Source organism: Malaclemys terrapin, chromosome 2, assembly GCF_027887155.1.
Source record: "Malaclemys terrapin pileata isolate rMalTer1 chromosome 2, rMalTer1.hap1, whole genome shotgun sequence".
Classification (NCBI taxonomy): domain Eukaryota; kingdom Metazoa; phylum Chordata; order Testudines; family Emydidae; genus Malaclemys; species Malaclemys terrapin.
This window is the reverse complement of record NC_071506.1, coordinates 285,305,753-285,331,174: the sequence shown is the minus strand read 5'-3', so window position 1 is coordinate 285,331,174 and position 25,422 is coordinate 285,305,753. Positions and strand designations below refer to the sequence as shown.

Sequence of the window (25,422 nt, the reverse complement as noted above, 5' to 3'; positions counted from 1 at the left end):
CCCGCTCCTCCCCGCTCCGCCCCGCCGCTCCCGGGCCCCGGCAGCCAGGCCGCGGCTCCCCCCGGCGCTCGCTCTGCTCCGCTCCGCCCGGCAGCGGGGCCGGGACCTGCCCGTGGCGAGGCGAGGCGAGGCGAGGCGGCGCCGGGACTCTGCCCAGCCCGGAGCGGGAGCGGAGCTCGGGTTCGGGTCCGGGTCCGGATCCAGCAGCGCTCCTCGGGCCGCCCCCGGGCCGCGGTGAGGGGCGAGCTCCGGGCCGGGACAAAGGGCCATGGCCGAGCGCGCCGCTGCCCAGGTAAGGGCCGGGCCGGGGCCGGGGCCGGGAACCCCCTGGCTGAGCCCCGGGGCGGGCGGGGGGGTGCCACGGACCGGCCCAGCCCAGCAAGTATAAAAACCTCCTGCCGGAGTGTGGGGCCGGGGCCTGCCCCACAGCCCGGCCCTGTTTCAGCTTTCACCTGCCCCATCCCTGTCCCATCCCTCTCCGTCAGGACCCACGTTATTCTCGGCACTGGGGGTTGTGGCAGGCCTTTTAATCGTCATGTGTCATCGTTTTCCCTGTGGGGTTTTTTCGTATCTCAGAGTCCCCCCTTGGGGTTCATTTGAAATGGTTTTTGTTCTAGGCCCTGATCCTCTGTAGGTGCCTGTGCGGAGCCCCACTAAAGTAGGCGTGCGTGGGTCTGAGACACAGAGTCCCATTGGATTCACGCGGCGCATCGCACAGGGGCATGCGGATGCAGAATTGGGGCCTTGACCTATTACCGGTTGGGTGTTCGGTGCCAGGAGCGAGTCAGCCATTGGTTTCCGTTCAGCCTCTGTAGCTGCTTTTGGGAAATTAAATGTCAATTTAAAAGAAAAAAGCAGACGTCCGGCAAAAGTGGTTGGAAATCGTAGAGGAAAAATAAACCACCAGACAAATCTGGATCATGGAACTGAGAAATGGGAAAGAACAAGACAATCATCTTGTCCATTCCCATACCCAGGCCTTTGTGCAGTCTTGGCTTAAGTCTCCCAAGCCAACAGCGCTCCCACCCCTTTTCCTGGGAGACTATTCCACAGAGGAATATTCACTGTTGTTTTCTGGGAATGCGATAAAGCCACTCATACTAAGAGCGACATTTATTGGTGTTATATAGAATTTTAAAGAGTTGTTTCCATGTGTACCAAAGATGGTTGCATAGCCCTCTGGGGGAGAGGTACAAACTAATGACATGTCAATTGTATTTAGTACTGTGATTACATTTTGATTCTCTGTCTAAACCACACTTTTTGTTAAAAGTATTAAACTCAACACGTGCTAGATTGTGAATCTCTTACTCACATGAGAGATCCTTCCACTGCATCCCATTGTCAGTGGGAGCAGTCACATGTGGAAGGAAGGGGTTTGTGTTTGTCAGGCAAAGAGAATTGAGTTGAAAATGCACCAGGGTTGTTTTTAAAAGTAAAACCACATCTCCAGCAAGGGGACAAGTACTAAGAGTTGCTGAGCACCTGCTGCTCCCCTTGAAGCTCATGATTTGGCCCCAAATTTATTCTTGGTTCCTTTGAAGTATAAGACAAGCAACATTTGCTGAACATTTGTGAGAATTTACAAGTGCCGTTTTGATCCCCAAAATAATTCCATGTTGTTCCACAAATTCAACAGAAACCTATTACATAAGAATGGCCATAGTGGGTCAAGTATCAGAGGGGTAGCCGTGTTAGTCTGTATCCACGAAAACAACCAGGAGTCCGGTGGCACCTTAAAGACTAACAGATTTATTTGGGCATAAGCTTTTGTGGGTAAAAAAACCCACTTCTTCAGATGCAACTGAAGAACCCAATTTGAAGAAGTGGGTTTTTTTTACCCACAAAAGCTTATGCCCAAATAAATCGGACTTCTCGTTGTCATAGTGGGTCAGACCAATGAACCAATCTAGCCCAGTAGCTTGTCTTCCAACAGTGGCACCGATGCCAGATGCTTCAGAGGGAAAGAACAGACCAGGTAATTATCTAGTGATCCATCCGCTGTTGTCTAGTCCTAGGCTCTGGCAATCAGAGATGTAGGGGCACTTAGAGCATGGGATTGTCTCCCTGACCATCTTCACTAATAGCCATTGATGGACCTATCTTCCATGAACTTATCTAGTTCTTTTTTGAATCCAGTTCTACTTTTGGCCTTCACAACATTCCCTGGCAACGAGTTCCACTGGTTGACTGTGCGTTGTGTGAAGAAATACTTCCTTTTGTTTAGTATTAGAGAGGTAGCCGTGCTAGTCTGGATCTGTAAAAAGCAACAGAGAGTCCTGTGGCACCTTTAAGACTAACAGATGTATTGGAGCATAAGCTTTCATGGGTGAATATCCACTGCGTCTGATGAAGTGGGTATTCACCCACGAAAGCTTATGCTCCAATACATCTGTTAGTCTTAAAGGTGCCACAGGACTCTCTGTTGCTTCCTTTTGTTTGTTTTAAAGCTGCTGCCTGTTAATTCAATTGGATGGCGTCTGTTTTTTGTGTTATGTGAAGGGGTAAATAACACTTCCTTATGTTCTTCACACCAGTCATGACTTTATAGACCTCTATCATATCCCCCCTTAGTTGTCTTGTTTCTAAATTGAACAGCCCCAGTCTTTTTAATTTCTCCTCATATGGAAGCTGTTCCAGACCCCTAGTCATTTTTGTTTCCCTTCGCTATACCTTTTCCTATTCTAATGCATCTTTTCTGAGATGGGGTAACCAGAACTGCACCCTGTATTCAAGATGTGGGTGTAATCGATGTATATAATGGCATTATGCTATTTTCTGTTTTATTATCTATCCCTTTCCTGATGGTTCCTAACATTTTGTTCGCTTTTTTGACTGACACTGCATGTTGAGCAGATGTTTTCAAGAGCTATCCACAATGCTCCAAGATCTCTTTCTTAAGTGATTTCAGCTAATTTAGATCCCATCATTTTGTATGTATAGCTGGGATTATGTTTTCCAATGTACGTTACTTTGCATTTATCAACCTTGAATTTCATCTGCCATTTTGTTGCCCAGTCACCCAGTTTTGTGAGGTCCTTTTGTAACTCTTCACAGTCAGTTTTGGACTTAACTCTCTTGAGTAATTTTGTATTATCTGCAGACTTTGCCACTCACTGTTTACCCCTTTTTCCAGATCATTAATGAATATGTTGAACAGCACTGGTCCCAGTACAGATCCTTGGACCCTGCTATTTACATTTCTTCACTTTGAAAACTGACCATTTATTTCTACCCTTTGTTTCCTGTCTTTTAACCAGTTACTGATCCATGAGAGGACCTTCCCTCTAATCCCATGACTGCCTATTTTGCATAAGAGTTTTTGGTGAGGGACCTCGTCAAAGGCTTTTTGAAATTCCAAGTACACTATATCCAGTAGATCACCCTTGTCCACATGTCTGTTGACCCACTCAAAGAATTCTGATAGATTGGTGAGGCATGATTTTCTTTTACAAAAGCTGTTTTGACTCTTCCCCAACAATTCACACTATAGTTTCAACCAGTCTGCCTGGTACTGAAGTTAGGCTTACTGGTCTGTAATTGCCGGGATCGCCACTGGAGCCTTTTTTTAAAATTGGCATCACATTAGCTATCCTCCAGTCATCTGCTACCAGAAGATGATTTAAGCAATAGGTTACATATCACAGTTAATAATTCTGAAATTTCATATTTGATGTCCTTCGAAACTCTCAGATGAATACCATCTGGTCCTGGTGACTTATTACTGTTTAACTTATCAGTTTTGTTCCAAAATCTCCTCTACTGACAGCTCAGATTTGTCACCTAAAAAGAGTGGTTCAGGTGTGGGAATCTCCCTCACATCCTCTGCAGTGAAGACTGATGCAAAGAATTCATTTAGCCTCTCTGTAATGGCCTTGTTTTCCCTGAGTGCTCCTCTTCAATTGTCTAGTGTGGCCCCACTGATTGTTTAGCAGGCTTCCTGCTTCTGATGTACTTAAGCTCAATTTTTTTTTTATGAGTGAACATTCCTTTCAAGGGAAAGAATTATGGGGCAATAGACACAGAATTAAACACATGCTCATAGCTAATACTGTGCTATGCCTATATACCGTACAAATGTTTGTGAAAAGCAGGCTGAATTTACTTTAGTTTTGTTTTCTTACCAAAAGAAATTGAGTAGAATAGTAATTTTCTAGTATGGCTATAGATTTCTCCCATTTGTTAGGACACCTATTAAAATTAATTTGGGGGTATGTGATGTTAGGGCATATCCACACTACAACGTTAGGTCAGCTTACGTCAACCTAACTATGTAACGTACATGCTATAGTGTTCCTCCCGCGACTGTAACTCACCTATTACTCCGACCTAGTAAATCCACCTGAACGAGAGGCATAAGGCTTAGGTCGGCATAGTTTGGGTGACACAATGTCTGTGTAGACACTGCCTTACTTGCATCGCCTGTTGGCTGTCAGGGTGGCTGACCACTGGAGTTGTGAAATTGACAAGAATGGCAGTTTCACTGCTGGTAGAGTCCCTGTTTCGAAATTGAGCTTGGGGGTGGCGGGGAGGGGGAAGTGTTTTTTCCAGCTGTGAGCCCCAGAAGTGCTGACAGCCGGAGCCTCACTGCCCTGCGCTGAGAGACTGGGCTGTGGGCTCCGCACAGAGCTTCCAACTGGAGCCAGCTGTAACCCGAGCGCTCTGATCCCACTACACACAGAGCTCCCAGCTGGAGCCAGCTGTAACTCAGGCTCTCTGATCCCACTACACACAGAGCTCCCAGCTGGAGCCAGCTGTAACCCGGGCTCTCTGATCCCACTACACACAGAGCTCCCAGCTGGAGCCTGGCTGCCGCCTGGGTTCTCATCTCCCCACTCCGCGTGGAGCTCCCTCTGCTGGGAGCTGAGAGCCTGGGTGGCATCTGGGCTCTCAGCCCCCCAGACTGCCCCTCTTAGGTCAGTGCAAGTTCTCCTAGTGAGGACATGCACCACTGACAGAAGGAGGGTAGCGTGGACGTGAAAAACGGCAGTGATTACTGTGGTTGCTGTAAGTCCACCTAAGGGCTTGTCTTCACTAAGGGGGTCAGTCGACCTAAGTTACGCTACTCCAGCTGCTATGTGAATAACGTAGCTGGAGTCGACTTACCCCGATGTCTTCACTGCGCTGTGACGACGGGAGACGTTCTCCGGTCAACTTCCCTTACTCTTCTCAGAGAGCTGGAGTACCAGGGTCGACCGGAGAGCGCTCTGCCATCGATTTAGCAGGTCTTCACTAGGCCCGCTAAATCCATCTCTGAGCGTTGAGCTCCCGGTAGTGGAGACAAGCCCAAACTTAGGTGGCTTTAATTGTGTGGTGTAGACGTGGCCTGCCTGGAAAAGGAGCTAAGTTCCAGTGCTCAGTGTTGTCACTAACACCAAGCATGGTCCTGCAAACAGGAGGATAATTTCTTCTCTCGTTTATCCTGGTGCCAATCCAGAGTAACTCCATTGACTTCTGTGGAGTTACTCTACATTCATCCTGGTGTAACTGAGAGCAGAATTAATCTAACTGCAGTGCTTACTCTGCATTTTGTCTCCAGATTACTACAGTGGTTGAATAGCCCTAAAAGTGCTTTGAGGTCTGATTCTTCTGATGAAAGACGCTGCGGAAATGTCAGAGTTTAATACCAGGGGTTTCTTTTTGCAATGTGAATACACGCACAAATAACTCTCCCTTTCACTCGTGTGACGTTAGGCCTGAGTTATGTGACAGTATCAGTGGTAACATTTTGTAGTTGCATGTTATTGACTCTTGCCAGAGGAAGAGTTGCTGGATGTGTGCGTCAGGTGCATTACAACCAACATCAACGGAATAGCTTGAAATAGAAAGCACAAGTCACCAGCATAGGAAAAATACTGGGTTAGGAAAAGAAGCAATTACCAAGGCAAAGGAGGGGAAAAAAAGTGCCTGAAACTGCTTAAGAGCCATCTTGGAAGTGAAAATTGTGCAAAGCTGATTAAAAAAACCTGATCCTCGTTAACACATAAGGCCCCTTTATGCTTCTCTAATGGTGTAACGGGACATTACTGAAAATGAGGATCAGGTTCAAATATTAGTAAAACATGGTCATTGTCTGTGCAATGCAGCTATCAAGCGTCAGCCCGATGCAGTCTAAACCGTCAGTTATAAAACTAGCAAATCAGTTGTATAATACTGTTAACATGCTTTTTATGGTCATGTCTGGAGTGTGACCCTATAAAAATAAACATCCAGACATAGAAAGTGCTTAGTAGCCTGTGGTGAGCAGTTCTTGCACTTTCTCTTTGTAGCTGGGTGTGACAGATGGTGATGGGACCCCAACTTGATCTCAGTTTCTCTTCTTGTGAATAGGATCAGGAGTGGGACATGGAGTCCCAGCAATGGACACCTTTCCAGCCCTCTACTGTTCCTCAACAACCTTCTGCTAAAGAGACAAAGCCGAACTCTGCAGAGATTTCGCTGTGGACTGTTCTAGCTGCAATTCAAGCAGTGGAGAAGAAGGTTGATTCTCATGCCACGCGGTTACTGAACCTGGAGCGTAGAACAGTGACAACAGAAAAGAAATATTTTGACTGTGAGAAAACGGTAGTGGATTTTGGGAACCAAATGGAGAGTAAGTGGGCGGCGCTGGGAACTCTGATCCAGGAGTACGGGCTGCTGCAGAGGAGGCTGGAGAACATGGAGAACCTGCTGAAGAACAGGAACTTCTGGATCCTGCGACTCCCCCCAGGCACTAAGGGGGAAATCCCCAAGGTAATGATGTAGCTAATAATATTCAAGAACTGTAGTAAAACAGTTTTCATTATATCTCTGATGATTACCGCCCTGACTCTAACATTCCCAAACGCCTTTATGCCTGAAATTTTGTATACGTGGCCTGTTGGCAGCGGAGGGATTTTCTGGGAAAGTCTCGTGTTAAATGGGCCCATTATTTTTGAGAGAGGAACATTTTCAAAAGGTTTCACTCTTCAAAGAGTCTTTATTTTTGTAAGTTGACTTCTCACACAACTTGGTATAGAAACTCCATATCTGTTCGTTTTCCTCTGTGAGATCTAGTGCAATATGTTATATAATGGTAGAAACTTGAGTGAATCTGAAAGCACCATGTTGTGTCTGTGGACTTTATAAGCTTTTTGATCTTGCCACGTTTATAAAACTCTACAGCAGTAGCCAGTGGAATTTGTAAATTCTACAAACCAAATACATGTGAGGTAAGTTGGTTAGAGCTCTGCAAGTATGGCCTGAACCATCTGTGCAGTCTATAGGCCAAATAGTTTGCTTCAAGGAATTTGGGAGCTTTATTCAATTTATAAATTGTTATTGAGGTTTGTGCTGTTTATTTTAACTCACTCGTAGGTAGCAACAGAGAGTCCTGTGGCACCTTTAAGACTAACAGATGTATTGGAGCATAAGCTTTCATGGGTGAATGCCCACTTCGTCAGAAACATGTGTCCGACGAAGTGGGCATTCACCCATGAAAGCTTATGCTCCAATACATCTGTTGGTCTTAAAGGTGCCACAGGACTCTCTGTTGCTTTTTACAGATCCAGACTAACACGGCTACCCCTCTGATACTTCACTCGTAGGTGTCAGCCTCTCTCCCCTTCTCATCAGATATTGAACATGGCTCTGCAGGGGTAACTCGGATTATTGCCTTTTCATTACTCTTTACAAAATCTTGACTGCTGTGAAGTGTCATAAATAAAACGAAATCCATCAGCTAAATGAACGTTGTATTGTATCTGATCACAAAGGAGCAGATGCACAAACCATTACTCGCTCTGAGCAGTATCTTCATCCACCACTAGTCCCACTGAAGTCACTGGAACTACTCTTGAAGTAAGGGCTTGTCGGCATGGGGAAGTTACTGCAAAATAGTTGTGGTGTGTATTTCTTTGGCGCATGCAATCTGGTCAAGCCAAGCCACAGCGTTCTTATCAATGATGTTCAAGGCATGAAAACCGCCAGGAAGTTGAGTCATTTTGCTGTCCTCAACAGTGTGCGTCATGGTTTGTGGCTGCCCACATCAACCTAATGGACTGTCTCTAAAATGCCACCGAAATTCCGCTGCAGCACAAAGTCCATGTCCAGTATGAAGCCGGTTCAGAAGGCTCCATTGCCTTCGCAGTAAATCAAGCCCGGGTTGATGCTGAGTGGGGTCCGAGACAAGATAATTATTTGTCACTTTCTCTGCGGATCATGAAGCTCGCCACACATCCTCTACCATAAATCCCTCACCCGGTAAACTTATCCACAAAGGGCGCCGTGAGGGCAGACGACCATGTGGTGGATTAAACAAGGCTTTAATTAATGGTAGATGTGGCATATCACGTAGTTTCATCACGAGCTTTGCTACCCTTTCCTCTCTGCGAACATTGGGTGGAGCAATATTGCAGAGATCCAGTAACCATGGTAGAGGAGTAGATTTAAGCGTGCTTGAAATAATACGCATGGCAGAATTACGTTGTACGTCGATCACCTTTGTGTGAGATGAGCGAGCCCAGGCTGGAGCGCAGCACTCCACTGCTGAGTCACAGAGTGCCAAGGCTGAAGTGTGTAACAGTTGGGCCTTGGCGCCCCATGGCGTCCCGGCCAGTTTTCCGAGCAGGTTGTTGTGTGTTTTGACCTTACTTGCTGTCTTTGTCAGATGGTCACAAAATGTGAGCGTTCTCTCCAACGTGACACCTAGAAGGACCGGGTGTGAATCGTGCTTTATTCGCGGACCATTGAGAACTACGTTCAGCTCTCTGCCCGTTTGTGCATGACGGAACTGGAAGGCGCTCGCCACAGTCTTACTTCCACTTGGTATCAGGCGCCTCCGACGACAATATTCGGCCATATGGTGTGTCTAAAAAGCACAGTACCCCCATGTGGACGCTCTTACTCGGCACTAAGACTGCCTTCTTGCTGTTTAGGTTAATCCACTTCCAAAATGGATTAACCTACACTACACAAAGGCACTCTTAGTGTGGAATAGCTGTTCTGCACTAGCTCTTCTGAAATTCTTCCCCATGTAGACACGCTCTAAGATACTGCTCTGTGGGAATGAGGGTACCAGTGCTTTGGCATTCACAGTGGGCTTCCCAGTAAGTAACACAAATGATGCTCTTCTAGAGAGTGTGGTCATTCCTCTCCCTTTTGTTCCTCTCCTCATGTTTGTGTCTGAATTCTGGGCATTCGGAGGGGAAGCATTGTGGGTTTCTGTACAGTACCTGGAACTCTTATGGAAGCTGTAAAAATAAATTATAATAATGAGAAATGTTCTTGTGTGTCGTCGTCCCCACCCCCGACTCTTAAAGGCTACAGAAGATGAAAGAGGCAGTTGACTTTATGGCACTGGGGTGCCATACAAGGTGCTGAATGAATCTGTAACCTCTGTGATTACAGGTCCCGGTGGCATTTGAAAACGACTCTGTTTACTTCTCTGAGCAAGAATGGCAGAACTTAGACGAATGGCAGAAAGAGCTTTACAAGAACGTGATGAAGGGGAACTATGAGTCTCTGATCTCGCTGGGTAAATATTGGTTCTCACTCGTTTAGTAGATGTTCTGCAATCTCAGATATTCATGGGCCAGCTCCAGCACTGGGCTAATGGATTTGCACTTGACATAGAATCTTTGTGATGGATCAACACATTTTTCACTGTTATTGATGCCAGTTTAGAATGAAAGGTATGCAGGGATGACCTGGTCCCTCCATCTCCAGAGCCTTCTGGTTGTGGATAATGGTTGCATTACTTGGAAGTACGCATCCAGAAAGCTGCTATGTTCCATGTGTGGTGCTGATGAAAATCTCCTACTGAACAGGGTAACAGAGGAAGAACACCAGGGGCAGAGAATTGTTCGGTGGGAAATGCACAGAGGCAACATTGTAGTTAGAGGGAGGCATGACTGCATGTGCTGTTGGTGTAGTACACAAGCACCGTGGATTATGGAGGCATTGACTTGATGGCCTGCGGCTGAACTGTGTGTTGGAGACACCTGGGCTGCTGGAAACCTCACAAGCTTTGATGGGAACAGGTTGGATTAAAGGCAGTGGGCAGGAGAGACAAGGGGCCAGATGGGGAAAAACTCAACAAAGGGGAGGGATTGATGGACAATCAGCTTGTGGTGGGATCTGGTGCTTGTAATCCACCCTTTAGGTCTAATGTAGGAGACTAATAAACCAAGCAGGTTCTCATTCTGGTCTCAGGAACTGTGGACACAAAATAACCATCGCTTACCCCCTAGACAGGCTCTGGCCTGGATGGGTCTCTGGCCTGATGGCAGGTTAATAACTGGGGAAGTAGCTTAATACTTAGTGCCTGAAAGATAACGCTGTCTCTCTACATGGAGAGCCTTGAACCTCCAGCAGGCAGCCCTGCTCCTCCCTCACCAGGCATTTGTTTCTCTAGGAGCTTCGTTCCCATTACGCACCACTTTGAGCAGTGACGGGGTGCCTAAAATCTCGTACTGCTCAATGCAGCATGGAGCCAGGGAACGCTGATGTGTTTTTCCATCAATAGACTATGCACTCTCCAAACCTGACCTTCTGGCGCGGATTGAACGAGGGGAAGCGCCCTGCGAGGGGGAGGAGGGAGACGTAGAGGAGAGCGAAATCCCTGCAGAGCCCAGCACAGGTAAACTCGGCATCTTTTCCTTATTTTAGGGCTTTCCGTGGTGTCCTCTCCATCGTGTCTAAGCAGGAAACAAAGGTGCTTGTGAACTGCTATAGATGCAGGTTTTCAGCTCTGGCTGAGTGACTCGTTAGCAGCTACAGTGTAGAGATGTTAGAACAACATAATGGGATTTCTCTTTCCCATGCACAGAATCACTGGTGTATACACCGGACGCGACCTGCCAGAGTGAAGGCGAGGAAGAGCCGTGCATCAAGGGACAGGAGAACTCGGAGGAAAGAGAGATCCCGGCTGAACCCCCAGTCGGTGAGTGCTGTGCTGAAACAGCAGTGTCTTTGTAGCTATCTTGTCACAGAATGCGTGGAGTGAGGTAGGAGAGAGGCCCCTGCTTTAGAGAGCTGGGGAAAGCTCTTACGAAAAGGGGCAGAGGGAGCAGAAGACGTGGGAAGAGAAGTCCTGTGTAAAAGCCATACAGCTTGGAGTGAACCTGCTGGCGGTTGCAAGGGGAGGACAGAAGGATGCTGCGATGGGGGCAAAAGGGATTCACAGAAGAGAGTCAACTTGCCGCCTGTTTTCTCTTTCCATGAATAGAGTGCGCGTTTTCCGAGCCAAGCTGTGTGTCCCGGGTAAAGCGAGAGGAGGAGCTGTGTGTCGAGGAGCAGGGGCCCTCGGAGGAAGTGGAAATATTCTCAGAGCCCAGCACTGGTGAGTTATCAGCGGTCTCCCAAAATGGAGGTAGAGCGGAGAGCTGGCACCATACTGGGACTTCCCCGGGGGGGAGGTATATGTGGAGGGGGAGGAAGCGGGGTGGAGCTGGGAGTGTTCTTGCAGGCTTGTGAGGGGGACAAGGGTCCAGAGCCAGTCCGAGGACAAGGGGAGGGGGAAGGAAGGGTTTAAGGCCAGAGTTGAGTACAGAATTTCCCCCTAACGGAGGGAAAGTACCAGAAACATGTGGCAGCTTAAGCAATGGAGTAACCCACCCCCAAAATAAAACAGACACATGGCTCCTGGTCTCCCTCTCTCCCGCCTGGGGCAGCAGATGCTATGGCAGTGATCACCTTGTGGGGGAGACAAAAGACGACCAGGGAGGGTCCCGAAGATGAAATAAGACAAGGCGAGTACATTGGCTGGGAGGGACCGCTCCCTGATCACTTTGTGGGGATGCTGGGCCCCATGGTCAGCTCCTAGCTGACGGTTCCGTCCTGGGGCTGCCAACCAGGAGTATGGCCCATTCAGTCTGTCGGGCCACCAGTGAGGAGCCTGCCCCCTGCATGGGGTCTCATAAGCCCTGCCCAGGCTCACTGCCTCCCTGCTATCATCCCCAGGCACCCAGATGGAGTGGAGTTGCTGACTCCAGCCCTGAGGAGGGGTTGGGTGCCCCTCCCTGAGGAGGGGCTTGGGGAATCACAAAGGTGTGGTTGGGGCTCGGTGCTCTGCACAGCTCCAGAGGGCTCCGAACTCCAGATGCCAGGCCTGAGGACTGGGCCATTAAAGCTTTCGGTCTTTGCTCATAAATCAGCCCCGACAGACCAGATAGCTTTGGTTACTCTTCCCATAATTCCTCCCACCTGCTCACTAATGCTGGCACCGATGTGTTTAGAAATGAAAGCTGGATTCCAGGTACAGTCTAGGGTTGTCAGGCGTCCGGTTTTCGACCGGAACGCCCGGTTGAAAAGGGTTCCTGGCAGCTCCAGGCAGCACCGCTGATCGGGCCGTTAAAAGTCCGGCTGGCAGCGCAGCAGGGCTAAGGCAGGCCCCCTGTGCCTGGCTCCGCACAGCTCCCGGAAGCGGCCGCCATGTCCCTGCAGCCCTTAGGCGGAGGGGCAATCGGGGAAGCTCTGTGCGCTGTCCCCGCCCCCAGCACCAGCTGCGCAGCTCCCATTGGCCGTGAACCACAGCCAATGGGAGCTGTGGGGACAGTGCTTGCGGGCGCGGGAGGTTCCTCCACCTAGGGGGCCGGATATGCTGGTCGCTTCCGGGAACTGAGCAGAGCCAGGGCAGGTCGGGAGCTGCCTGAGGTAAGCACCGCTCAGCTGGAGCCCATGCCCCGATCCCCCTCCTGCACCCTGACTCCCTTTCAGAACCCGCACCCCTGCCCCACCCTGAGCCCCCTCCCGGAGCGTGCACCCCACACCCACTCCTGCACCAGTTTTTCTAGTAGCTGTGTGGAGAGACACTAAGGAAGTAACCCTGAATGCAGTGGTGTTGTAGTCATGTTGGTCCCAGGGTATTAGAGAGACAAGGCGGGTGAGGTAATATCTTTTATTGACCCCCTCCTGCACCCCAACCCACTGACCCAGCTCAGATCCCCCTCCTGCAACCTGAACCACTCATTTCTGGCCTCACCCCATCCTGCACCCCAACCCTCAGCCCAGTGAAAGTGAATGAGGGTGAGGGAGAACAAGCGACGGCGGGAGGGGGAATGGAGTGAGTGGTGGGCAGGGCCTCTTAAAAGGGGTAGGGCAGGGGCAGGACCTCGGAGAAGGGGCGGGGCAGGGGTGTTCGGTTTTGTTGATTAGAAAGTTGGCAACCCTAGTACAGTCTCACAACAGCGGTATAGAGAGGGACGATGCCCTCTGCCCAGTGGGGAGATGTCTCTGTGCTGCCCCGAACTGCATTGGCTCTTTTTGTCACCAACGTTGTCGTAAAAGCTCTTAACTAATGAACAGTCTGTTCCCACCCCATGGGTCACTTCCTGTTTTTGAGGTTCCTCCCACTTTCTGAGTACGCGTTTTCCCAGGTTGTTTCCCCCTCAATGTGCTAATTGTGTTTTCCAGGTTGAATTTCCTTTTGTTCTCTTACCCACCTTGTTATCTTCTCCTGGTCGTTCCTCTTGATGTTGTAACCTGCCCAGTTTAGTAACCTTTGTCAATCCCATTAATACGCTATTTACTCCTCCTCCCAGTCATTAGTAAAGACCTAAAATAAGCCTGATCCCTGCTTTGCCCTGTCGGACTCCTCCCCCTGACTCGATAGCTGTTGTTTATCGATGCTCTTCGTGCGCTGCCCTTTGGCTGGGTTGTGGTCCGTATCACAGGTTCATAGCCAAGCCCGTCGGAATGAAATGCTCAGATTGGAATGGCCAGATGGCGTGGCCTGGTCTCCCTGGAGGATTAGCCTGTCAGGGTTCTGGGAAGATTGTGAAGCCAGCTTGGAGATGAGAGGTGACTGGAGAACTGTGGCAAATGTCCTGACGATGAAACCTTCTGTGTGGTCTGACCCATCGTGACGGGATCCTTGTGCACAGACAGTGGTCGTCCTGCCCAGGAATGGGAAACCATTAGCCTGCTCATGTTTCTTCTTCTGAGAAGGACATCTGCGCAGATACTCCCAAGGGAGCAAAGGGGAAGGTGCGTGCCCAGGATCCAAAGAGCCATTGGAAATGAGCCCACTCCCTTTGAAGACTGAAAGATGCTGACCCATTTGTATAGGGAAGGAAGCAGCAGCCCAGACAGTTTGAGCAAAGGAAGCTTAGTGAAAGATGCTGTAATGTGGCGATGGCTGTGGGACGGTGGTGGTGACGTGGAGAACGTCTCATGTTCCTGAGGTCTCAACACCTACAATAACCCAAACCGAGGCTTCTAAAGAGCGTGTGACTGGCTCCCTGCCGGGGGGTTGTGAGGATGGACGGAGGGCCTCCTCCAGGGAGCACCAAACCTGAGGGAGAGAACAGAGGCAAGGGGCATGTTTTTGAGAGCCCGCTGGACAGACAGTGGCTGTAAGGACGAGCAGTGCTGACTGACAAGGCTAGGAGAGAGCTTTATTATGGAAAGCCACAGCTACCGATTTCCCCCCTTTTCTGTCGAAGTCTCCGAGCCTGCTCTAGTGCGGCTAGCCACAGTCGCCGCTAGACGAGGTGAAGTTTAAGTGCTGTTCTCTGTTTCTACTTCTCTCCGGTTTGTATAAAGTCTCTTGTTTAGATGCTACTGTAACTCGGTTGATGCGGGCGACAGCCGCTGTCCCCAAGGCGGAGGAAGAGGGGTTGGATTCTCTGGCCCCAAGGTCGTAGGAAGAGCTTTTGGCAGAACTGTGGTCTGCGTTGCCGTGAAAAGGCACCACAGACAGAGTCCTCTGCCATATATAGGAGCCAGGGAACAGTGACCCTGGGCTGCAGGCCAGAGTGAGGAGTTCAGCAACAGCCGGGACAATGTTAGGAGGATATTTTAAAAAACTGGTTTAAATCTATATCCAGTGTGGCCAGCAAAACCCTTGACACCACTTCCCAAAGGGTGAAATTCACCTGGTGCAGAAGGGCTCCCCAGGGCTCCCAGCATCTCTTAAAGCCCAGACCTACTCTGTAGCTGTGTGTGAACATGACCCCGTCTTACTCAGCCGGCTCTTAGGTTTACTCATTCACGTCTGCTGGCATGAGAGACTAAAATAAGTTCTTACAACTCAAAGCCTAAAAGGGAGTGAGCTGGATTCCTCGTGCATCATCAACAGAATTGTTCGTTAGGTTCCAGTGACAGGGATAGTCCGTTACGCCTGTGCACACCCACTGAAGGCGAGGGAGGTTGTAAAGGCGTCCCTAAAGACCTGAGCCGGCCTGCAGAATCTTTGGGATTCGGGGTAATGTGCTATAAGGAAGAACCCGGCTTGCCTCTCAGATCCCAGGCTGAGTTTGCAGAGCTGGTAGCCAGAGGATGCACTGTTTGATTTGTAAACTAAGCACAGCTGATGCGGAGCTGCCGAGAGTCAGGGAAGATGGAAACTCCTGATGCCATTTGTATTGTGGCTTTACGCCGTGTAAGTGCTGTGTGAAGGCTTTAAGGGCGTTGGGCGAGTCGTCTGCACTGGGGGGGAATGACAGCCAGTAAAATGCATTGTCTCTTTAGACATGAAAGCTTAGATTGTGAGGGGACATGTAGCTGCTTCGCCCCGATTCTCCAGTGGCCTTGGGAACAGTCTGGTGTTCCCAGGCCTGAAACAGGAAAACAAACTGCTGGTGAGCTCATTGTCTCCAAGGGGAGCCGGACGCTCAGCGCTGCTGGAATCTGTCTTTTCACCCTGTCCTCCTGCAAACACAAACTATTGCACAGGACTGTTTGCTCGGGAGAACCGACCGTAATGGGCGTTTGTAATGACGGGGGAATGATTAACAGGTTTCCTTTATTCCCAAGCAGACAAAATAAAATGTTCTGTATTTTATTTTTGTTTTATCCCAGCAGATAATGGAATCATGTTCCAAACTGAGGTGCTGGAGCATGGGGAACATCTCAAACACTTGCAGCTGCGAAGGACGTTCTCTGGACTGTCTGAAGAAACTGTGTTCCGGATTCCCAGGGAGGGAAGGCCTTTGGATAGTCCAGACAGCTCAATAATGCAGCCAAGGTACCATGTCAAGGACAGGCCGGTAGAGTCAGTGCCTGGGGAAGAAAGCTTCAGGGAAAGCAACGCTGTGACTTTTTACCGGCGAAGCTGCCCAGGTGAGAGACCACACGTGTGTGCTGAGTGTGGAAAAGGCTTTCGGCTGAAGAAGAGCCTCACGATGCACCAGAGAAGTCACACGAAGCTGGGATGCTACGAACCTGCAGCGTGTGAGAAAAGCTTTGTGTACAAGCAGCACTTGACGATGCACCAGAGAATCCACCCTGGAGGGGCCACTTACAGCTCTGTGGAGTGTGAGGAAAGCTTCAAACAGAATCACCACCTGAAATCCCACCCCAGAATCCAGACAGCGGACAAGCCGTACAGTGCCACTAAATGCACGAAAAGCTTCAACGTCAAATCACCTTACAGGCAGCACCAGAAAAGCCACGTGCGAGAGAGACCCTATAAGTGTAATAAGTGCCAGGAGTGCTTCTCTCAGAAGAAAAGCCTCATCACGCATCAGAGAATGCACACGGGAAGGAGTGGAGGGTCGTTAATGTGCACGTACTGCGGGAAGAACTTCAGTCACCCCTCGGATCTGATTCGACACCAGAGGATCCACACGGGAGAGAGACCCTACCAATGCACTGAGTGCACAAAAAGCTTTACGCAAAAGCAGCATCTGCTCCAACACCAAAAAATCCACACCCGCGAGAGGAACCGTCTAAACGTGCAGAACATGAGAGACGCTTTGCTAGACAACATCTTCTTCTAGCTCACCCAGGGCCCACTCAGTGCTTTGGCCCTGTACTGTCGCCATGTGCTCGTTGGTGCAGACAATTTATCGCCAAAGGATGCACACTGTAGGGTAGGGGCCACACAGACTTCTTGCTGGAGTGGTGGTGTGTTGCGGTATCTCGTAGCTCACTTTTAATGTGAAATGCTCCAAGTTTTAAAACAAGTGACTTGAATCACTTAATTGAAGTGATAACTAAATATGTTTCTCGGGAATGTCTGCTATTTGTCTGGAATTGGCAATATGCAAGCTACTCCCCTCGATGATATCCTGCAGCAGTCAGTTCCATAAGTTAGTCACATGTTGTACATGCCCCAAACGGTCTACAGGTTACTAAAAGTATACACACGCACACGGGGCACTGAGTGATACCCTTGCTGACCGTCTCTGGGCAGATGCCAGGGAATGGGAGTTGGTTGCTAGGGATAGGGCAGTGATGAGGCATATGAACAGGGCAGACAGAGGAAGTTTGCTCTGCAGCTGCCAAGTTCCCTAGAACTATCCATCCAACTCCTTCTCTAGCACTGAAACTGACTTCTCGTGTGCTGTCAGTTGGGCCAAATTCTTTCTAAATGACACTGTAAATCTGGGGGAACCCACTGAAGACTCTGGAGTAATTCCAGACTTATGCTGCAGTAGTTATGATCAGAATTTGATCCAAGACTCATCGCACATGAGTACATCTGCAGGCGAGAGCGCATTCGCAAGGTTTCCTTTTATACCTCTGATTAAGACACAAACAATGCAATTGAATAGAAAAACAAATTGTTAGCAGGAGACAGTACTTTCACTACACTCAGACGCTTGCTGAATTTCATATTGCAGTGAATTACTGTCTTGATTGCCCTCTTTTTCCTGGTAGCTGTATCATAATATTTCTGTTTATTTATTATCTGGTCAGTATTTTTCCTGTCTGCACAGTATTTTGTTTGTTTCCTTTCTGTGCAGCTCATGGTGTATCTGCTTCTCTTATTCTCCTCTCAGTTCTTTTACTCTCATTTTTGGGAATCAGGGCTTGCCATACTCCGGGACTGTTAAACTCACACAGCTTGGTAACATTTATTTATTTGGTACATTGTCTAAATGTTTAGATCTCAGCTACACTGGGGCGAAAACTGCTACCTGAAGTGGTTTGAAACCTGTTTTAGTTGGTCACATCATATTAATCCAGGGTTAGAAACTATATTGTCCTCTCCTGGGTTCCAGTTTGGGCCTGTAACTGGTGTCTGGTTGTTAGGACTATGGCCCCTCATGGAGGGGCAGAGCTGTTCCACTGACTCAGTCTGGCAGTCAGACCCGGGTGGGTCTCATTAGCTCCATTTGGGAACATCAAAGGCTGTGGGCCTTTAAGGAAGAGAGAGCTAAAGGGGGACCTGCAGGGAGAAGCCTTAATACAGTTTCTCAGGAGAGAGATTGGCTGGTGATTGACTTTGAGGGCTGGGCTAAGGTCTTTGTTTCAGTACAGTTCTGCCGTAAGGTCTTGTTCGGTCATTTAAATAAAGGCAAACTCCAGAAGGGCGCTGAATTTGGACAGTAACCATTATGGGAGCATAATTTACAGGGCCTTTTCCCCACTCCCTACCTAACCCGATTTGGGCCCATCCGCACTCCCGAGCCAAGCTGGGTTTAAACCCAATGAACCTGAGTAGATCTTTTTTTAAAACCAGTTCATGACTGTTTTAGTCCTTGTACAGCTGGGAGTTCGTATTTAATATACTGTGTTGGATTTTTAGTTGAGAAGTTTATTTTTCCCAGCATTGGTGAGTTCTTTGATTTCCCAGTGGCTCTGAGGGTTGTGATCAGGTCTCTTGTTGGTCTCTGTGTGTGTATTCATTTTTCCAAGTGTACTAATCCATGAGCACCTCAGGCTTCACCTGTGCCAAATTGCTGCACACCATGGCCATCCTGACCCCACCCGAGGACAGCAGGGCTAGAGCGCAGATCTTCCAGAAACACAGGTGCAAAAGGAGAATCTCTCTTTGCATTTAGCAACATAGGGCCTGTGGTAGGTGGAGGAACACTCCTGATTTTGTCCAGTACGCGTATACTAGCCAGTTCTTCGGTGTCTGTTTTTTTAATTACTTCACTTAACCCCCTTATTTCCCTTTTAAACTTGTACTGTTTAGACTGTGAGCCCTCCTGGGCAGGGAACCTGTCTCTGTCTCTAAGTGCTGGGTAAATTGACGGCAGTAGATGCTTGATTATTAATAATAATAAAATTAAGCTTGAACAAACGACTGAAGCTGCGAAGTTCTGAATGTTTCTTTTCTGTGATGTCCATCTTGTGAGTTCTGGACAAAGTCCTAGCTGTGAAAGCAGCTCTGCGTGGCCCTGGGGTGCGGGCTAAGGAGGAGCTGCACAGTGCATCCCCACTGAGCTCCTACGGAATATATGATGTGTCTTTGGACTTTTTTCTCAAATGGGAGGCCCCCCTGTGCCTCCTCTAAAAGATGGAATTCTGCTGCTAAGAGCAAAACCTAAAGCCAGGGGTCATTCTTGTGCTGCTTCATTCTCTCAATGGAGAAGGGGTCAGAGGTGAGTGAATCTCCACCTCACACCAGGAAGACTTGATTTAAAAAAATACAGCAGTGGAATTTGAGTGTGTGTGTGCATAGCCAGGACCAGCTTTGAACAGGACAGTGCCCATGCAAATGCCAGACAGCAGAGAGAACCTTCTAAACGTGGCGTGTAAACAAGGAGTCACTCAATAACTAGGGATCCAGTGCTGCTTTTACAGACTGAGCAGGCAGTCCAGGCAAACATCCTCCTGGCAGTAAAATAAGCCTAGAGCATGCACACTTCATTACTGACTCCAGCATGGCCCATGACTTGATGGCAAGGAATTCACAGACCTTCCAAGCTAAAGATGCAAAATAAACTGGGTAAGACAAAGGATGCAGAGACTCTTGGTTACCGCTCAGAAACTGCAGCCCCATCAGTTCAGATGTTTGATTTCCCCGTAACTGGAACATGCCCTCCTGCAGTAATCTTCTCTCTAGTTTGAGATTATTTCTGTAGCCTGCACAAATTATAATTTCATTTACACACATGGTAATCGCCACAGGTGACTTCTAGGCTGTTACGGTATCTCCTACAAAAAGATAACAAGCACAGCAGTAAAGTCCTAGAACTTCTTTATCTCTACACTATTGAGTCTTTATTAGCCTACCCATCGAGGCCAGTGCAGAATTGTTCTTTCTAGTGTATTGTCTAGTGTTGATCTTTTAATTCTTCATCGTTATAAAACGTATTTCAGAGCATTAGTGAGAGAGAGAAGTGAATTGGTTGATTGATATGGTGTCTACTTTCTGTGTCTTTCTACTCCTAAATATTTTGCAGATACAGGCAGACACTAGGCACCTTAGAAATGGGTGGGTAGAAGAAAGCAGATGGACAGTGACTAACTTTTGATTAGGAGTTTTTTAATTAAAATGATTTCTGTTTAAGCCTTCTAAGCATTAAAAAAGTCAGTCGATTACATTGGATGTAAAGTCTCCATTCCCTAATACTGCCTTAGATATTAAGGTGGACTGCTGTTTGATACCAGGTGAGACATGCTTCACTTCCCTAAGTCCTGTTACTCTACAAAGTTTAGAAGCTAAGAAATCTAGATGTTAAATGTTCTGGGCACTCTTGAGATTCATGCCTCAGAACTGATCTGAGCCAGGAGCCGGGAAGAAATATCACAGTATTGCCCAGCTGACTAGATTCAAAGCCTCTTGGCTGAGACAGACACCAGGTAAAATGGGATTAGTGGCCAGTTCCCATAGGGTGATTCCAGGCTTCCTGTTTAGACGCCAGTTTAAAAAGGGCCAATTTCTCTTCCTTCCGTGTGTTCTCGGACAGATGGACGCAGATGGGAAAAGAGGGGAGACAGGAGCAACAGTAGGATGTGGGTCAGAAGAACTGTTCTTTCAACATTATTAAATACCCTAGAAACCCATCTGAAAATGATTTCCTTCAGCCGGTGGCTGGTTGTCCGTGGTGTCACCTGCAGGCCCCACCCCTTCTCTGTATCAGGAAGTGACAAACCAGAAATGTCTTTCATCTGAAGACGACTAAGCGTTGTAACAGGGCTGGCTCAGATGCTGCTGCCAACCCTGCAGTCAGCGGCTCCTGGGTTCCCACCTGGTGAGGAACAAGCTGAAATGGCTGTGTTCCAGTTCAGGGAGCTGCCTGGCCCTGACGGCTGTAGTGACAGTGCCTGGGGGAACTGGGATGCTGCCCTCTCTTTCGTAGTGCTGTCTGGGGCCTCTCCTGGTTCCCCACATCCTCCCGTTTGACAGGAAACTGTCAGATGCTAAATCTCCCATTCCCTCCAAGTGTCTCTATTGGCCCTGCCATGCTGCCCATCTTCCTTTGGCCCCCAGCTGCCATTGCATAGAGGGGTGGGATGAAGAAGGTGGCACATTGACTCTGGAGCCCGGCATCTGGGGCACGTGGACTTTCTTAAAGCAGCGAGCCTTGATTTCTTCCTGGAGCCGACCTGTTCTCGAAACAGCTCCCTGGGCTCTCAGGAGGTTTGTAAACAGGGAAGCTGCCTAGGGAAGGTTGCCTTACAAAGCTTTGTCAGTACGTATAACTGGGTTGGTCATGGATGTGATTCCCCGCTCCCTCCCCTCCCCCCGGCAGCTGACACAGCTGTGCTGGCAAAGCCTCCGGTGTAGGTGATCGGCACAGTAATGTCATTTGGGGAGGTGATGTTACCGTACTGACAGGAAAAACTCCCTCTGTTGGGATAAGCTGCCTCTATGCTGGGAGGCCTCAGCTGTTCTGGCTAGGAATTTGTAGCGGAGACAAGGCCTTAATGCTTGTTTTGTATATGAGCCGTCCAGTCCCCTGGTGTCCTGGGACCCCTGACAGGCTTGCATGGGACTAATCCATCTTCTCCCAGCTGTTTTATTCTCCTTTGGCCAAAAACATTTGGTTTGAGACGTCGGCTCCGTCAGTGTCAATAAAACATAACAGCCCCCAATGTCTCTTTCCATAGATTATGCAATTTCCCAACCTGACATTTTATCCTGGATTGTACAAGAGGAAAAGCCGAGTGTCAGGAATCCAGGAGCCTTGGAGGAGCGAGAAATGCCTACGGACCCTGGGCCAGGTGAGTTCTGCTTGCCAGTGAGTGAATGGAAAGGCAGCGCCCTACAGAGTGGGGGCAGACTCTTGCCCAAGCAGAGAATTTACAGCCCAGGAAATTGTGGGAGAATGGGGGTACGGGGGACAGGCTCATGTATTGGAGGGGCAGATAGGCAAGTGAGTCCTCTTGCAGATGTGCCCAGAGGACAGGATGGAAGGAGGCTGTAGTCTGCAGAGTTTAAAGCCAGAAGGGACCAGTTTGACCTCCTCATAACACAGGCCATTGAATCCCACCCAGCGACTCCTGCATTGAGTCCAGTAACGTGTGTGTGGGGGGGAGGGGGGGGAATTGGGGTTACAGCTGACTGTAGACCCAAGGTAATAGGCTGACATCCTCAGGTGAGGTTAGAAGAAAAAGAAGAGGGAGAGAAAAGTGTTGCAGATAGATGAGGCAGCACAAGCAAATGACGGACCTCCCGCCACCCCTCCGTCCAAAGCAAGAGAGGGGCCAGGCTGTGGGAAGGAGAGGAGGCCACGGCTAGGGGCGCAGATGGCTCCAAAATGAGGGCAGTAGGGAGGGAAGTTTGGAAGCCAGGAGGTGCTCCCCTTGTTCCCTTCCCCATTATCTTCTGAGAATTCCAGCTTCTCTCCTCCTTTTGTCTCTACATCACCTCAGAAATCCCTCCCTCCTTCGCTCCCCCTGCAGCTGTAACCTTTATCCCCACCTTGATCACCTTCTGCTTTGGCTGCTGCAACCTCTTCTCTGGCTGGGCTTTCCCATGAGCAGAGCACTGGGAGCTGGGCCTGCGTGTGCTCCATGGCTCTGAAAATCGGGCCTCTTTTCGGTAGAGGTGTAACTGGATTTAGGGGCTGTGAGCTTAGGCCCCCAGTTTTGAAAACTTTGGTGCATGCAGGGAAGACAGCTAACAAATAATAGCCATGAATAACAAGGCTGAAATAAGAGCTCTCTCTCTCCTATCCATTAGATTATGGGATCCTGATCAAAACTGAGCAAGAGGAACGCCCTGCCATCCTGGAAGCACTTGGAACGTTAACAGGAACGTCCCAGGAGGACGTTGGGCAGGGTCCTGAGGAGGGTTGGTGCGGTGCAGTATCACAACTGAAGAACCACCCCGGAAGGAGAGGACCAGCTCAGCTTGAAAGATGTTTCAGCAACAACAAGCCAGTCGCCATTCACCAGAGAAAGTCTGCCAAAGACAGGCCTAATAAGTGTGCCGAGTGCGGGAAAGGCTTTAGGCTAAAGAAAAGCCTTATCATTCACCAGAGGAGTCACACCAGAGCAGGACCCTATGACTATCCGAAATGTGCAAAGGGCCTCAGTCACAAGCAGCAGTACCTGCTGCACCAGAGAGTCCAGGCAGGCGAGGGAGCCGGCAGCTTGCCAGACCATCAGCAAAGCGTGCCACGGATGCTCAGTCTCCAATCTGACCCGGCAAGAGGCAGATGCTGTCCAAGCACGGAGTGCGATAGCAGCTTCAGTCCGAACTCCAGCCTAAGCAATCCTCATCTCCTGCAGGCAGGAGAGCGGCTGTACGTGTGCACAGAGTGCAGGAAAAGCTTTCGGCTGCACATCAACCTCCTCATACACCAGAGAACCCACGCCGAGAAGTGCCAAGGGCCCCTTATCTGTCCATACTGTGAGAAATGCTTCAGTCGCTCTTCCCACCTCATCCGACACCAGATGAGCCACACGGGGGAGAGACCCTATAAATGCCCAGCATGCGAGAAGAGCTTCACGGATAAATCCAAGCTCACCAACCACTACAGGATCCACACCGGGGAGCGGCCCTACCACTGCAAGGAGTGCGGCAAGAGCTTCAGCCGCACGCACCATCTCCTGAAGCACCAGCAGATCCACACGGGCGAGAAGCCGTATCACTGCACCCAGTGCCCAAAACGCTTCTCACAGAAGCACCATCTCCTGGGGCACCAGCGTGTTCACACTGGGGAGCGCCCCTACCAGTGCACGGAGTGCGTCAAAAACTTCACACGGAAGCAGCACCTCCGTGAGCATTGGCGGGTCCACTTGAGAGAGCCCTCGAGTGCTCCGAACACTTTAGACATCAGCGGACTCTGAAATGTCACCTGGGAGAACAGAATCCACTGAGGGCCTGAGTATAACCAGCAGGCTAGTTCGTGGAGAATGTGTTGGCAGTGGGGGGAGACTTATAGGCTGGTATCTCTTTACAATGAAAGCGTCGCGAACACAGAAAAAGGAACCAATGAAGAAGAAATGAAAGCCTGATCCTGCAGGTACTGCATTCACCTTGCCTTCAGTGAGCTGTAGGCCAGGGCTAGCAGTATTGGACCCTTAACCTGCAGTGAAATGTTCACTAGTGTGCTGTAACATTTATAAAGCATTCCTTTTGAAACACTTGATATTGTTATGACAAAGAAATTCCACGTATTTGGTGTTCACTTGGTGATTTCAGAGTGATTTTTTAAGGCTCCCTCGATGTTTTATAGTGCATGGATAGTAGACATTTAATACTCTATGTAAATGCTGCCATCTCTGGCGTGGAGCACGGTGGCCATCTTGCCTCACCATCATTACATAAACTAAAGACAAAGCCCAAGACTGTAGAATAAACTCCCATCAGTGCTAAGGCCTATCACAAACCTCACCACCCTCTGCTCTAAAGGCTCGTCTACACGGCCCTGCAGTTTGGACTACAGGGGTGTAAACTGTAGTGCCGCACTGTGATTATCCTACGAGTGCGGACGGAAAGTGACCTAGTTCACATTAATGTAGTCCACCTCTGGTCATGTGAACTAAAGACCTTTTTAGTTTGCACTTGCAGGGTCTACACAGGGCGGGTGCAGTGCAACGTTGTGGTGCACACTGCAGCATCTGCCCCGGTCGTCTGACCTGCGGGGCCATGTAGATGTGCTTGGGGCAGTTTTTAGACCTTGCCTTCTCTGAGATAACCACAGAGCTGTGTGTGTATCCAGCCTGGACACTCCACTGCAAACACTGCTTCACCTGGCGAGAGAACAAACGGCCCAGCTCTTAGTCACAGTGTTTAATGCACTGCCGGGAGGTGCTCCAATGCTTTGGGGAGGAGTGAGGGGTGAGAACCTGTATAGAACAGAATACAGCCCCCAAAGTAAAACTACACACGCTATTGCTGTAATGCCTGCAGCCTCCTGCCTTTCCTTGGAGGTCTGGTCTTCCATCCAGTACTGACCAGGTGCCATTTTACTTAGCTGGTAACAGTCCCAGCCCAAAAGGAGGCATGTTTGTGTGCCGCATGTTGATGGATAAAATCCGTGTGAGAGCAGGAATGTCACGTTTGGGGGACTGTCAGACGAATGCTGGGAGGGGCTAGGGAAGGCTGGAAAATAGCCTGTTGGTGATGTGAAGCCCTCTCAGCCCTTCCTCTGGCTCCTTGTTAACTGAGGTAGAGCCGGGAGCTGGCTTCCTTGTGCAGCATCCCAGCCTGTGTGTGTCCTGCTGTGGCTGGGACCGGCCAAGGCTGCCAGCCTCACCAAGTGGGAATTTGTGTCTCTGCAGAAGCTGGGGGCCCTGAGTCTCATGCAGCTTGGGGAGTGGGGCTGGTGGTGGGAATGATTATTGGGCCCTAGGGCATGGCTGTGACGGACTGGGCTTAGGGACAGCCCT

The 25,422-nt window shown here is 49.4% G+C and overlaps 1 protein-coding gene across 3 annotated transcripts; it reads left to right on the top strand.

The window, feature by feature from the left end:
• The first annotated feature begins 176 nt into the window (after positions 1–176).
• Positions 177–24,218, top strand: LOC128830935 (zinc finger protein 777-like). 3 transcript variants are annotated; one of them, XM_054016880.1, is made up of 8 exons: positions 177–292; positions 6,331–6,732; positions 9,367–9,493; positions 10,484–10,597; positions 10,787–10,900; positions 11,186–11,299; positions 21,691–21,804; positions 22,766–24,218. In XM_054016880.1, exons 1-8 carry the CDS (start codon positions 269–271, stop codon positions 23,875–23,877), a joined length of 2,121 nt encoding a protein of 706 aa, XP_053872855.1. In that variant the 5' UTR covers positions 177–268; the 3' UTR covers positions 23,878–24,218. The 3 variants fall into 3 exon arrangements, with proteins under 3 accessions (XP_053872855.1, XP_053872857.1, XP_053872856.1); XM_054016882.1 differs by lacking the exons at positions 21,691–21,804; positions 22,766–24,218 and adding an exon at positions 15,763–18,934; XM_054016881.1 differs by lacking the exons at positions 21,691–21,804; positions 22,766–24,218 and adding an exon at positions 15,760–18,934.
• Positions 24,219–25,422: the final 1,204 nt, after the last annotated feature.

Coding starts and splice junctions, on each gene's coding strand:
- LOC128830935 (XM_054016880.1), top strand. CDS start 269: ATGGCCGAGCGCGCCGCTGCCCAG. Junction 293..6,330: donor CCGAGCGCGCCGCTGCCCAG/GTAAGGGCCGGG, acceptor TCTTGTGAATAG/GATCAGGAGTGGGACATGGA. Junction 11,300..21,690: donor ATTCTCAGAGCCCAGCACTG/GTGAGTTATCAG, acceptor CTCTTTCCATAG/ATTATGCAATTTCCCAACCT.